Here is a 15,833-nt window from a genome sequence, read left to right as displayed (position 1 = left end):
TTCACAGTTAGTAGTCAATTCCCTTAAGTAGAAAGATGCATTCAATTGGAAGTTGAAGAAGTGGTTTGAGTCAAATGTGGGACACACTTTTAGGCTTAAAAGATGTGAAGATTTCTCATATCTATGGAGAGGGAAATTGTGAGGATAGATTGGCCAATTGAGTGATTGGCATGGCAGATGTGGCATGGTCATTGAATTTGAGTTGTGTTTGTCATGAATTGAAATGGGAAGAATGGGATGATTGGCTAACAAAGGATGCTTGCATCAATGGCAAGACAAAGGAATAAATCCTCATGCATTTGAATTCCTTGCTTGAGATGTGTTAGAAATGAAAACAAATGGATATGTGCCTCATTGTGTCTCCACATGGATACCATGATTAGTCTCAAGGTGGAAAACAAATAGATGGCCTTCAAGGCCGCATCTTAGATGCAAGGTTACAAAATGTGTTTAATGATAGCAACCTAGATGTATTACTAGCAAACAAAATGGTGCTTGACGACACATACATCAACTCCATGTTCTAATACCACATCAATTTAGATATTGTATCCATGTTTCTTGCATGGATCTTGGAGTTACAAGAAGATAGGGAAATGGAAAATTTGCTCATGGAATGAGTGGTTTGAGCCCATTGGAGGGAAAAAAATGATGAATTTTGTGGAGAAATGTAGTTTCAAGAATTGGGTTTTCTTCCCCTATTTGAGACTCACCCTATTTTATAATATCCCTTGGATCCCCATTGTCATCTAGGAAGTTGGGGGCAATGATTCAGCTAAGAAAGTTGAAGATTCAAGTGGTATGGAACTATTGAAGTTGCTAACTAGTGTGGGGAATCGTGTAAGGCCCCCTCTAGAAAATAGTTGGGTTAGTAACGAGGAGGAAGCAGGTTGATTGTTGGTAAAAATATATTTTTGGGTATGTTCAATTAGTGGTCCATTTTACTTGTATTTTTGGCCTTGAGGCTCTCACTATAAATCATTTCTTGGTATATGGGGGTGGATTTTTTTTAGCTTCTTTGAAGCCCTTTATGTAATGGGTGTGGCCACTTAGCCACTTTTATATATCAAAAAATAAATCTCAATTTTTTTTATCATAACGAGTTTTTTATTTGTTAAAAAATTAAAAAATTAAAAGTGGAACAAATAAATAAAGCAAGGTACTTTGGGTACCTATGGAGGCTACTACATCTTCCCTTGTAGTAAATAGACTTACAATGTTGGTCATGCAGAAGTGTTTTGAAAAGTATAATTTTTTGAAATGGTGTAAATTTTAAGCTTTATCTAGCAATTTAGTTTATTTCTAATTTTATGTATGGATATTTCTTAAAATAGTGGTTCTCAAAGGATAGCTTGCACAAAATTCCCATTTTTGGAATTTTATAAGGTTCATTTGGGCTTATATAGACCCTTTTTTAGTGTCACTTTTTCAAGCTCTATGCAATGGTACTATTAGTTTATATTGAGTATATTGTAGAATTCTAAATTCTAAATTTGTTTTTTTTGGGGGGATTTATACATAAAATCCACCTTTTGGAAACTATAAATGTACTAAAATAAGGTATTATATCATTATAAAATTTATGGAGGTTTCAATTTTTTATTTTATCATTTTTGAGGTTTGAAAGGCATGCTGAAGTTATGCCTTCATTATCCACCTCATAACAATAACTTGTGATAAATCTAAAAAAATTATATAGTTTGTAAATCCAATCATATAAATGTTGCAAAACTAATTTTTTGCTCCTTAGGGGGGGAATTTTGCACATCTATTGTGCCTCTTTTATGCTTGCATTAAGTTATAAAGTGTAATGAGGGTTGTTTAGTGCCTTAGTTTTTGTCATTATAAAAATCAATCCTATTGATTTTTGCCTCATGAATGTCTACCTTGGAATTTTTTCCACCATTTTTCAATTACTTGTACATCATAGTGGGGTTTATGTTACTTTTGCATTCTTGTACACACTTTTATGTCCAATTCCAATTGATCTACCTATATTTAATCCTTTTCAATATTAAGGGTGGTATAATCACATAGTTAAATGCTAATTCATCCTTGGTTTCAAAGGAGCAAACTTCACCTTTTTGGGGTGATCGCATAGAACTACTTTCTTCATCTCTCCATTTGGGGAATATTTTTGTATTTATCATATTTTTTAGATTCTAATACTTATGTACAACACCATTCACATTTTAGTGTACCACAAGTCACTCGTGCATTTTTGTTTGTGTTCCTTGATCATAGTAATATTTGCATCTCAATCTTCATAGACTGTGTAAGCCTTCGATCCATCTGTGTATTCATGGTTGAGCGGTGTACTATGCATCACTAATGGAGTGTTTTGTATCTCTTATCTTGATCTATATTATTTGGAAGTTCATTGATTTCAGTAGATACCATCACTTCATCTTCAGTAGAGTTTACAATTTACTCATGATTTATAAGTTCTTCATCTTCATGGGACAGCTTTTTAGGAGGTTTTTTCCTTCTCATTTCTCTCTTTTGGAGAGGATTTTAATACCCACTAGGTTTTCTCCTTTTCTCCATTTGTGAGAGATAATTATTTATACGTGAGTACCTTATCAGGCCCTTTTTTGGATATTCATCCTCTCAACATATCATCTTTCCCCTTAAGTATCACTTGGTGGGGTGTAAGTGTGAAAAAGAGTTAGTACTAAACTAGTTACTTTTAGCCTACCTAGGAGAGTCATATTCACATTATACTTAAGCTCACTTGGGATACATATCACCCTTTGTATCACCTCATATGTACTCACCAAGTGCCCCAACACTTATCGACAAAAACCTATACATGTCTCATTCTTGGAGGGGTAGTTAGAGTTTCACTCCTACCTTCTCACCTCATCATTCTCACCTTTATAAGGAAGGATCTCTTGTAGATTTTCTATCTCATGCTTATGATATTTCATCATCTTCCACACTCTTGTTTATGGATTAATTTGAGTTTACAACAATATCTTGACTACTCCATATTAAATATTTATCCTACATGATCATGAATTCAACTATGCACAAGATACACTCATACAAAGGATCAATTATCCTAGGAATGTATCCTCCCACAACCTAAAATCTATGTTCTAATACCAATTCAAAGGAAATTTTAAACAAAATATCGATTCTACATAATTGTCATGAGAGAAATAAAACAAAACAAGTGCTTATAATTCACAGTGTAAAAGAATAACAAGAATACCATATAACACTAGATGTACCTTAAGAAAACACTTTCAAAGGAGAACCTAGACTCAAAAAGCACCCACACAGTTCTGTGTATTATGTTAAGAAAAATATTATAATACAGTTCTATAGTCTTAATGCAAGGCCTCTGAAACAACAAGTAACTTAGTTGCACTTCTCCACACGAACAAGAAAATGAGAACCATGTAGCCACACATACCAACTATGCTTCCTCTAATCACATATACAACTTGTAGTAGATGTTCAATTCTACCTCCAATAAAATGCTAAAAAAATATACAAGCTAATCTCAATAACTACTAGTGCATTTACTTTTATAGAATAATCTTGCATAGAACCACAAAGTGATATTACACAAATCATGCGCCTAGAAACCATGCTCTCACTAAACAGTGATCCCCAAATTATTTTTTTACTAAGTGACTCTACTATTAAATATTTTATGAATGTGACACCCACATTAAATCTTGATATATCATATAATATATAATTGTTCCTAAGAATACTAAACCGATGTGGTATCCACATCTCCAGATGCATCACAATTGATTATTTATTTATACATTATTTTGCAAGGTGTACAACAAACCTTTCCCAAAATATATTGTGTCTCCACGTATGCACCAATTTTTTTAATGCAACCCAACCATTCATGTTGACAATATTAGAAATTGTTCATGCTCAAACCCAATTCATAATTACAAACAAAGGATATGAATGAATCATTGCTTATTTGTTAGTGAGATAGAAGTTTAATGAGATATGATCTCTTCATTATTCGATTCAAGCTTGTAGCATGAGCATATAGACTATGGCTAATTATAAGTACCAAAAAATACACAGGTCAACATTTATGAGTTTAATGACGAGGACACCCTCAAAACCTTAAATGGCACAAAAAGTGGCAAAAATATTTGGCAACTATTATAAACCCAACCAACCAATCATCCTAAACCTCTTCTGATATGTTTCATATTCCTTTCTATTCCTTAGAGTCTTTCCTCTCTTTTGGAATTTTTTTGTTTGCTTTTATTGTGTTGATCTAGGAAAAACCACTAGTTTTCCTTAGGTGACAATTACAAAACTAGCACATTGATTTCATAATTTTCATAGTGATCTTGTAATCACTAAGGATTTTTTAAAATTGATGTCTATTGAAAAGTGTTATTTTTGGCTAAGTCGTCATTATTAAATATTTGAGTACTAAATGACTTTATTTCCTCATTTTTTCTTTCCAAAATAACTAATTCCACCTCCTTCACCCACATCTTCATAACATTCTTCTTAATTATAAATGTACACTCAAATAACTTACAATAGGTAAAAAAAAATTAAGGAAATGTTACTTAGCCATTAGAAATAATCTTGCAACTATTGTTAGTTTTTATTTGTTTCACTTTATCTATATTTTAGTATCAATCCTCATTTGGTTCTCCAAATTCTAGCTAGAGTTTTACACAAAGTAAAAGAGAATGTGGTCACATCTAAGGATACAAGTCCATTCTCTTCGCTTTTGTATTAAACCACACCATTGAAGTTCAAGATCTTATTTTTACATATATTTTTTATCAAATCAACAACAAAGAAATGTTTTATCTTTTTGTCCTAACAACATTGCAACTAAGAAATTTTCTTGCATTTCTTTTTTCTTGTTGGTTTTAAGAAAATTTACTTTTTTTATTTATCATAATCAGGTATTAGAGGTTTTGTTTGGACTCATTTGATAATTCACACCTCACCCCCATCCAAATTTCACTTTGTTTAATTATATTTCCTTTCATTTTCAAGTTTAATTATATTTAATGATCTCATAACTTCCACAGTGCCTTTTTAGTTCCTGCCTACATAGTTCCTGCCTACATAGCGGAGGGGCTAAACATTAACTCCTGATTAATCTTTAACAGCTGCAACCAATAAGAGATTAGAATTTCATTTTTCCTTCTTTGGTGCTATGTTCAATCTAAGAAACATGCAAGTTTTTTAAGTTTAAAATCTCAGAAAATTATTTTTCTGAGATTTGATTGGACTGAATTCGGTCGCAAGAGATTGTCAGAAGGAAAATGGGAAGTATGAGACGAGAGAACGCATGTTTCCCAAGGTCTCTGGCAGAGTGTTACAGACTGTAGATTTAGCAGAACCTCGAAAGAAAAGACCACAGGCTTTGGAAGGTGGAAATTAAGTGGTGTACGTGGCACCTTGCAGGATGATTCACGTAGCCAAACTGCAGTGTGAGTGCCTTGTTGACAGGGATCTCAACTTTTTCCTTCGATTATCCTACATTTCTATTTCATACACCATTATAGACATTTTCTGAACAATGAGCTAGGTGCTCTGCTGCTATAGCCTGTCAACAGGCAATCACCCCACTGTGTGCTGCTGTTTTTTTGTTCTAGTAGGACCCATGTTTTTAAAAGGAATGGATTAACAAATTGTAGAATATTTCAAGGTCTTGCAGGAAAGCCATATATAATTGAATGGATTAACAAATTGTAGAAAACCATTTATAATTGCACGGTTCTACTAGCACTTATTGTATTCATCGCCTTTGCTCTGGTATATCAGTGATCAAGGCTCAAGGGAGTCTCTTTAAATAAGTTTGTAAGGCTTATGAAATTATTTATCTGATTATATGTTTTCACATAACATTTTAGTGATGCAGTATTTGTAGTATTTTGGTGATGCAATATTTGAGGTATATGCGTGTAAAAGATCTGCTAGTTTTTGAACGTTTTGGAGTGCTTTTATGTGTGGCCCTTTTTTGGGCATATGCACATCTATTGACTGCGAGTGGAGCTTACAAGCGCAGTTCTGATTTAACAAAAGTCCATTGCCGTACTGATCAATCACACCTATTATCATCCACTCCCTGGTAAGGAATTTTATGCTTTGATCTGTTTAAAGGCCATGTTTGATGTCTTGATGAGTTTGTCTTCGGTATTTTATGAACTGCATTCAAACCTGTAATAAAGGTTTAAAATAAGAGTGACTTCAACAACTGCAGGGTGAAATTTCCCTACCCACTTCAATGGGGAGCCCCTACCTTTAATGCTGGCCATACATTTGGAATGATGGCTCTAGTTTTAGTTTCCATGATTGAGGTGATATATACTTTGCTTTGGATCATTTTTTCATAATTCATCACGTCAAAGGGGCTGGTCTATTCTATCATTTCTTGATTATTATTAGTCTCACACAAGCTACCCTTGTTTCATAATAATCTACTTTTTCAATTATAATTTCAGTCAACTGTAGCATACTTGGCTGCATCCAGGCTTGCCAGTGCGACACCTCCTCCAGCATATGTTCTTAGTCGTGGCATTGGTTGGCAGGTATGAATTTAAGATGTGATCTTTAGCGACATATCTTCCACTTTTTTCAAGTTTGTTGTCTTCCACACATGAATGACATAATTTTTTATACTATGGCTTCTAACAGGGCATTGGGATACTCCTGGGTGGTCTTTTTGGAACAGGAACTGGTTCAATAGTTTCAATGTAAGAAGGATAATGCTTTCATCTCTATTCTTTTAAATTCTAGAACCTGTTGTTTTTTCTAGGGCTTATGACTGGCAATCAAAATTTACAGCCTGGGACCATGCCATCTTGTTTCAGTGAGAATATTGGACTTCTTGGGGTAACTCGAGTTGGTAGCCGCCGTGTGGTGCAGATTTCTACAGGGTTCATGATATTATTTTCAATCTTAGGTAGGGGGTCCTTTTGTTTGGGGATAGGGTGATAGAGCCCTAGGGGTATTTTAAAATTTCCAATGTGGCTTGCACAGGGTCATATGTATTGTTATTTTGTCACATTTGTTACTGTATTTGTTTGCTGATACAGGAAAATTCGGAGCCCTCTTTGCATCAATACCTTTCCCAATTTTTGCTGCGTTGTATTGTGTTATATTCGGGCTAGTTGGTAAGCCAATATTTTTCAATCTCATTATCTAGCAATGGTCTTTGCACCCAGTTTTAAATATTTTTCAGCCTCTAAATATGGTCTCTGTTGTTGTGTCTATTCCAACGGCAATTGGTCTTTCCTTTTTACAGTTCACAAAAATGAACTCTCTGCGGAACCTGTTCATTACTGGAGTTTCTTTGTTCCTTGGATTGTCCATCTCTCAGTACTTTAATGAATTTGATACGACACAAAAAGCCAAGTTGGTTATTTCTCAAGGCCTGATGGTATCTTCTTCTAAATTTCCTTATCCTTTCCATGGACCTGTTCATACAGGGGCTAGATGGGTGAGTTTGACATGCTCATCCTAATCTGTCAAAAAAATTGTATTCTAGCTCAATTTAGTAAGTAGCAAATGATTTTCCAACTGCTCTTTAATGCTTCATTTGTTAGAGCAGTATAACTACTTAAGAATTAATCTAATAAAGATCCAACACTGACAAGATCTTTCCTTTTTTTTAAATCTCCTGGTATTTCTTTCTAGCATATCAAGCCAAATATGGTTTTTTGGCTAATTTTAGTAAAGATAACCCATAAATATGTTAATGTTTGGTTGCAAAATTTCTGCAAATGGCATTGCAACAAGTTGGAAAAACTGATTTCTTTTTTTCTGTAATGATCTAGTCCTGTTTCTGTTTCATATGTACTACTAATGCCCTTTTTATGCCTGTGAGGAGTAACCATAACAAGAACATATCTCCTTAAATTGACCCCCAATTTTGAGTCCAAAATGAATATGGAAGAACAATGGACAGTGATCTTATTTGTCCCTGTAGATGATGGTACTCAATGTATTTGTTAGATCCCTGCAAAACCAAAGATGCTACTACATTATTTACAGGTAAGAACATGAATTCTTTGATACCTAGAACCAAGACCGGAACCATAAAAGTATGTAAACCTTCAACTGGATGCTAAATTAATCCAATGCTTCTGTAACATTCCATACACTACTACATAGTGTAGTCTAAATAAATGATTGAGATCATGCAAAACTTTGCACTTCATTCAATCTCACAAAAATTGTGAAACGTGTTAGACCCGTCATTACCAACTAGGTCACTAAGCCATCTTCGACACAAGTCTATGGTAGACCATGTGTTTTATGTTGAATTCGCTTCATTTGCTTGGATCCTAAGAGATTAAGTGTATTTTTAAAATGGCGAATGATTCTCCATAATAATTTGTGAGGATGCCTGTTATTTGTATGTGGTTTGTGTATGTTGTTTTTGAATTGTTGCTATGGGTAGTTAACAGTGCAAAATCAGCTCATAAATAGATGAAATGATGAATTCTTGTTGTATGTAATCCATTATGTAGTAAAACTTAGATAACCACCTTCAAAGTTGTTTACCTTGGAATGCTCTAATGATTAAGAACATTATCCTTCCCAGAATATGCTATTTTAAGCATTATTTCAAGCATAATTTGCTTACACAGAAGCCGGAAGCTGGTCCCTGATTTGCAAAACTATCCTGCTGGCATTTTGGCAGGACTTTCGCTGCAGTGCAGCTCTTGTTAAAATTATTTCTTATTAAGATTAATGGTTTTGAGTAAAACATATATATGATAACTTTAAGAATTAAACAACCATTGTATGGACTTGTTTTATTTTCCTTAAATGACCTACTTCACTTCCTTATTATCCCACCTCTCCATAGCACCGTTCTCAAATATAAATACACCCTCAAATATTTTGTAGAAGGCAAAAATAAAATAAAAAATGAGGCACCAATGCCCAATCATTATTAACTCTATTGCAAACACAATCAATTGCTCTTTCCACTATTTTTATCCCTTTTTTAGTTACTTTCATCAATCCCCAACAATTTCTCAAGCTCTTGGAAAATTCTAGATAGTAGTCTTCTGAAATTAGGATAAAACTCCACAATCATAAAAGGTTAATATTGTAGTTTTGCCTTTCTTTTCAGCTTAGTTAATCATAATTGAGTTAATTATGATATTGTACATTAGAAATAAGTATATTTGAATACATTTTTAGGCTATATTAATCTTAATTTAATTAATTTTCATTTTTTTTTTAATTTCAAACAAATTTTCAATCTTGACAATTCTTTAATCAAATAATTTATCTATATTGTTCAATATTATTAAGACACAATTTCTTATTTTTATCCTAGCAACATTATAACAAATTAATCTCTAGCATTTATATATTTCTCACTCAATTTAAAGAAATATGCTTTTATATTTACGAACAATGGTTTGAGTTAATCCTACTTAATAAATCACACCTCATATTCCTCCCCAAAACACTAAATCACTTTCCCCAATTGCATTATCATTCATTTTCAAGTTTTATATTGCTCATTGAAGGTTCAAGAGGGGTTTTCTAAATAGACTTGTCATAATAATCCTTGAAAGGAATAGAAAACATTCACATTATTAAATTGAAGCTTATTCTTGCCCATTAATGGGCTTTCCTCGGTGGATCCAGAAAAGAAGTTGGGGAAAGGGGAATTAAGGGTAGGAATTGAATGGTAGAAGCCCAAGGAAGGTTGGGTTAAGGTGAACTTCAACAGGGCATCAAGGGGCCTTCTGGGGTTGGATTTGTTTCTCAAGATTGGTAAGGTGATATCCTAGTTATTGGGGCAAGGAGATTAGTAGATGGCACAAACAATGAAGCAAAGTTGCAGGTAGTATTGTGGGGAGTGAGGATGGTACAACATCTATCGAATCCTTGTTTGCATTTGAAGGGTAATTCACAAATAATTGTTAATGCTATTATGAAAGGCGAGGCAACTTTATGGAAAATCAACAAATATATTCAATTAATAAAATTGGAATTACAAACCTTCCTTTATTTTTAAATTTCTCATGTGTTAAGAGAAGGCAATGATCTAGGTGATGCACTTTCCAAATCGTCTACATTATTGCATGAGGTGGGCGGTGAAGGCATTTGAGAGGATTATCGAGGAGTGGAGCTAGCTGAAGTTTGAATCATACACTATCGAAGGAGAATGGCTTAATGATCATCAAATGTGGATTTGACAAGGGGTGATGTGGTCTATTTTAATGCAAGGATGGGTGACCGATTTGTACTCCCAGAGTTGAGGTGTGTAGAGGAAGCAATTGAGATTGTGATAGGGGTGGTGACCAGAGAGCAAAAAATAGCGAGCATAGAGGTGAATTTTTCGTTTCATTCCATTAAACAATAACTTGCGTTTTTTGGTAAAATTTCAAAGAAAAGGCTCTAGGGTTTGTTTAAAATTGATGACCTCATTTTCTTGCAGATTATGAAAGTGTTGCTTGGTGAGGAGTACTTGAGGTTGGAGTTTCGTTACAGAACAAACACCAATATTATCTTCATGGTAGTTGCGTGGGGGTTGGTGTTTGGCTCGAAGGAGGAGGTGGTGTGGGTGGCACGAGTATTTGTCCCAGATCACTCTTTGTGTCGGATGACCTCTATTATGGCAAGAGAAAAAGTGGGTAAAGGATTGTGACAATAGTTTGGAGAAGGTATAATGCAAGATGGAAATGACGCTAAGTATAGGCCCTTCATCCTTTGGAATGATGGAGCTAATTGTGATGCTTGGACGAAGGAGGCATGTGTGGGTTGGGAGGCTTTAAAGGACTTTGTTCGTAAGAGGGAAGTGGAGCTATAGTTGGAACAGATGCAAAGTAGAAGGATGCAGAGAAGAAAACAAAATTCACTCCCGAAGATTATTGGGTTAATGGACTGGGTAAAAAGAAGAAAAGTCTACAATTTTGTCTTAGTTTTTGTTTCATCTTGTGGGTGGATGGTTGTAGGGCCTATTTCTTGTTTAAATATTGTATAATGTAATTGTGGCAGCAAAAGCCACATCTTGGTGGTGGTCGGATAGTTGACTATATGCAGGTAGGGTGTTAATTTTATGTGTAGGTTTATGGTTAGCATCTTGTGGTTTGCGTGGTATAGGTGTTACAAGTATTTTCTAGATCAGAGACTGATACAAAGGTTAATCCATGATTTTGATTTTGATATCTTTTATGCATTAAACTACTTTTACATTAATAAAATATACTCATAACTACCAATCAAAAAAATAAAACTAAAGCTTATTCTTAAGATGAAATTGATCTTTATTCATAATAATTTCTACAAAACTTACTTTGTTGTCAAAACTGATATTCTTGTAAAGTTGCTTTCTTTAACCAAAAATGCTTTCTCACTCAAAGTTCCTTTCTTTTCATTTTTTTTTTGTTAAACCCACTTCTCTATTGAAATCCTTTTTTTTTCTTTTCAAATATCAATGTTAAACATTCTTTAAATTTTGGTTGATAAAATTGTTTTAGGGAATTTTTCACTACTATAATTTGACAATTTATCTATTTATAAGTTGACAACTTTTATAATTTTTTTTAAAGTAGTTATTTTGTCTTTTCCATTGCTAATTGTTTTGATTGTCGCTCCTTTAGTTTATATATAATTGAGGGCATCTAAAACACTGTAATCAACCTAGAACAACATAAACAACTTCCATTTGTTTGCTACTTTTTATTGTATAAATTAATGTTTCTTATACAAGTTAATCAAATAGTTTTCTTTCAAGTTAGTTTATTTTCATGCTAAGTAGATCAATTTCCACAACCATAACCATAGAGCCTTTTCCTTGTGTTCTATTGTTTTCTTATAATTTGCATTCTAACCTGATGCCAAGAAGCTACATGACTTGCTAAATTTTGCATGCATGAGAACACCATTCTTGAACCCAATTTTGTCTGCATTTCCTAATGAATTCTTTACCAGGGCTTATATGTGGGGAAACACTTGGTCCACTTGGGAGTGTAAAACCAATAGTGTCTTTTCTCTAAACCAACAAATACCACCAAGTATGTGTTTTTGGTTCTATAATAGAGCTATGTCAACTTGGTCATAGATTCACAAATTATTCAAACCCTTTTGACCTAGGCTATTTAGTTGGCCTAATATTCTTCTAGGGGATTCGCCTATGCTGTGAAATTCACATAGATTTAGCACACTTTCCAAGTGAGATTATTTTTTGTATTTGGGAAGAAAGAAAATTTTGTACTTTACATATTAATTGATTTGTTCTCTATTTATAGTGACAAATTATGATTATCTCAATTCAAATGCAAGCAAGGTCATTTTGGAGATGATCCATCTCCAAACTCTATTGAAATATTGGAGCAACATGCCTTATACAATTACTCATGTTCCACCTACTTTTCCACATTGTGATCAACCTCATGTTCATTCTCTACATGTAGGGGCCAAAGTTGAGGTTGCAAAAATAATTTTTCGTTAATATTAATCCTATAGTCATGTAGGGTTGTCTCTTCATTCTTTGTTGGGCCATCATCCTTCTCTTCTATGTTTCTTAGCAATGTGGTTGGGCTCCATCAATTGGCAAACAAATTTCCACGCACCTTGTTTAATTCTTTCACCTTGCTAGGAGGATCTTTATGGTTAGTAATCTATGTAGAAAACTTAAATGAACAAAGTTGAGGTCACAACAATAGTTCTTGCCATTGCTCCAATAGTCATGTAAGATGATTTCTTCATCCTTTATTGGGCCATCATCCTTCTCCCACCTCTTCTTCATAATGTGGTTAGTCTCTAACAATTGTTCAACAAGATAAATTTGCACACTTTGCTTTAACTAAATCACCTAGCTAGGGGGGGCTCGATGGTTAAGAATCAATGAAGCAAAAAGTGGTCATTTTACAAACGTTTGATGGGGTTTGAAGCTAGATAATTGTAATTTGTCACATGTTGTTGAGCTTTTATCTCTAAATGCTTAATTACTTTAAGATTGTAATATTTTGAATGGTTGATCTTTAGAACTCTTTAGATTTCTTGCTTCTCCAATCTTAAATTGTTGTGCATGACTTTGAAATGTAGTCTAATACTATTTATTAAAAATAAACTATACATCATATCTTTATCTAAATAATCTTAAAAATAATACCATTTTACTAACGTATAATTTTTTATAATAAACCACCTCAAAACTTCAAGTCTTACAACTACCTAAATTTTAAAAAATCAAAATAGTCAATCAACAAAAAATAAATGCTTCCCATGGTGTAAGACTTCCCGTCCCATCCATAAAATTCTATAGTAATGAAACCCACGGAATACAGAGATTAACCCGCGGCAACTTTTGTTTCCCTCGCATCCTCCGTAAAGTATTAAAACTGTTTTACATTAAAGTATAATAAATTTCCAGTTTGAAAGTGAAAAAAAAAACACAAAAAACAAACAAATAAAAACCAAAAGATGCAAGGTTTTACTAGGTACGGTAAAGTTCGAGCTATTTGTGCGGGAAATTTCTTATGTCATCAATGACGTAAGCAAGAACATTGAGTGCACGCGGTCCCACTCCCAATGTTTCGACTCTCGAACTTCTTCAAAACCCAAATACCATGTTCAGAGTCCACTGTAGTCTGTGGTTTAATTATAAATTTAAATTCTGGGTTTAGGGTTTTTCACACTGTTCATTGGGCCACAAGTTTTTTCTCACCTTATTTGGTTAGAGGGTTTTAGAACACGTTTTAAGAGCTAAGCAATTGAGCAGCTATGCCCGGGAGAAAGAAACAGTTTTTTGAGAACACTGATCTTGTTCAATTGGGTTGTTCACGTTATGCTCATTGCTATTTAATTGCTCGAGATTACTACTCTTGGCTTAAGATCTGGTTGAGGTTTTTCACAATGGTTGTCAGAGGGAGGAAGGGGAAGAGGAAGATGAGTGTAGCCCTCAAGCTTGCCAAATGGGCTCACAGTGATGCTGAAATGGTGAAGAAAGCTCCTGCTAAGGGGTCCAAGAAGGGGTGTATGAAGGGGAAAGGGGGGCCAGATAATGCCCATTGTAATTACAGGGGGGTTAGACAGAGAACTTGGGGGAAATGGGTTGCAGAGATCAGACAGCCCAATAGAGGAGACAGGCTATGGCTTGGTACCTTTGTTACAGCTGAGGAAGCTGCCCTTGCTTATGACTTTGCTGCTAGGATGATTTATGGCCCCTGTGCTAGGCTCAACCATCCTCAGATTAATAAGGTCTGTACTACTACTGATTCTCTTCCTATGGGAACTATACCCAAGTCTGCTGTTGTAAGTTCTGAATTCTCTGAAGTCCCACAAATTGATCTTTGTTCTGAAAATCATGAGGACAATCTAGCCAGTTTTGCCTCTGTGCTTGAAAAAAATATTGCCATGATTCCCCTGTCTACTCCTCTTCAAGTAATCCCCTTTGAAGATTCCCCAAACGCCCAGTGCTGTAATGTCCCTGAATTCTCTGTAATTGGAGGGGAGGACATTGCTAGACAAAGTGGACCCTGTTCTTTATCTGGGTCCATTGCTAGAATCCAGCAAATTGAGCCTTGTTCTTCATTTGGGTCCTTGGCAATTGAATTGGGCTATGGTGAACTTGGAATGCCACATTCTATCCCTCTTCAAGCTGCAAGCCCCTTTGAAGATCTTCCTAATGCCCAATGCTCTAATGTCCCTGAATTCTCTATAATTGAAGGGGAGGACATTGCTAGAAAAAGTGGACCCTGTTCTTCATCTGGGTCCACTGCTAGAATCCAGCAAATTGAACCTTGTTCTTCATCTGGGTCCTCTGCAATTGAATTGGGTTATGGTGAAATTGGAATGCCACATTCTATGTTGGAGCAATGTAAAGATGTCATAGACAACCTGAGCTTTATTAAGATCGAAGAGGTCCCATATCCAGGTTTTGGGAAGATTTGTGATTGGTTTTGTATGGAAATGGGAAATCCAAACATTAAGGAAATGATTGATGCCAGTGCAAATGCTTTGTCTTGTGAAGACTTCTGGCTGCACCAAAATGATGATTTAGGTGGTCCAAATCACTCACAGCCTTTACAGGATATGGGAATTCTTGAGGCCTTATTCAATGAGTGCAATCCAGCATGTCAAAGGAATGAAGGTTTCTAAGTACCAGAGATTTCCTGATGAGCAGACTACTTAGAGATCTGAATTGCAAACTACAAGCACTTTGTTATTGGTTGGCAGACTGTAATCAGCCATTATGCATCAACATCCTGCCCTGGTGGAGGAATGTTGTCTGTGGAAGCAAAAAACTGTCATCTTTTAGAGGATTTGTTAATATATTTATAGAATCAAAAACACCAACCAAGATGATCATGCTAGGAATTTACTCATTTTAAGGCGTACAGCCCCTCACGTTCTACTCTCAAATCCACCCTGATCAGTAGATGATAAGAAGAAAGATCCAAATATTCTTCCCAAAGATCCACAGCTTCCGGGGATAAACCCAGCATTGGCATCATTCAATGATGCAATAGGTATGTTGACAGGAGAAGCCATGTAGAGAGTTACGATTCAAATTGATTCGAGTATACTTCGTGAATGTTAGCCCTGATCTTTCGATGCTCCCAATGCTAATTAAGGGATGTATTAAAGATTATCTGTTATAAACTTCATTACCGCATCCATATGCATATTCATATTTGACAATTTGAAGTTTAATCAGGAGATAATATTTATAAATTTTTTTAAAAGGTGAATTTTCTTCAATATCATTGGTATAAAAATTTTATTTGAAATAGATAATTAATAGTGAAATATCATATTTTGAACTATAAAGATTTGAATAGTTATTTATGCAACTCTCAACATTTGAATACGCTGCAATACATTGTTGAGAGGTT

The 15,833-nt window shown here is 34.6% G+C and overlaps 2 protein-coding genes across 2 annotated transcripts; both read left to right on the top strand.

The window, feature by feature from the left end:
• The first annotated feature begins 5,903 nt into the window (after nt 1-5,903).
• LOC131066519 (nucleobase-ascorbate transporter 2-like) lies at nt 5,904-11,046 on the top strand. The gene is made up of 8 exons (XM_058001288.2): nt 5,904-6,091; nt 6,224-6,320; nt 6,465-6,551; nt 6,658-6,716; nt 6,834-6,925; nt 7,059-7,136; nt 7,242-7,462; nt 10,990-11,046. The coding sequence occupies exons 1-8, from the start codon at nt 5,919-5,921 to the stop codon at nt 11,044-11,046; spliced, it is 864 nt and encodes a 287-aa protein (XP_057857271.2). The 5' UTR covers nt 5,904-5,918.
• Nucleotides 11,047-13,712: 2,666 nt separating this feature from the next.
• On the top strand, nt 13,713-15,608 carry LOC131066517 (uncharacterized). Its single transcript, XM_058001287.1, has one exon. It carries the CDS (start codon nt 13,720-13,722, stop codon nt 15,094-15,096), a length of 1,377 nt encoding a protein of 458 aa, XP_057857270.1. The 5' UTR covers nt 13,713-13,719; the 3' UTR covers nt 15,097-15,608.
• Nucleotides 15,609-15,833: the final 225 nt, after the last annotated feature.

Source organism: Cryptomeria japonica, chromosome 3, assembly GCF_030272615.1.
Source record: "Cryptomeria japonica chromosome 3, Sugi_1.0, whole genome shotgun sequence".
NCBI classification, from domain to species: domain Eukaryota; kingdom Viridiplantae; phylum Streptophyta; class Pinopsida; order Cupressales; family Cupressaceae; genus Cryptomeria; species Cryptomeria japonica.
This window is presented reverse-complemented; position numbering and strand designations above follow the sequence as displayed.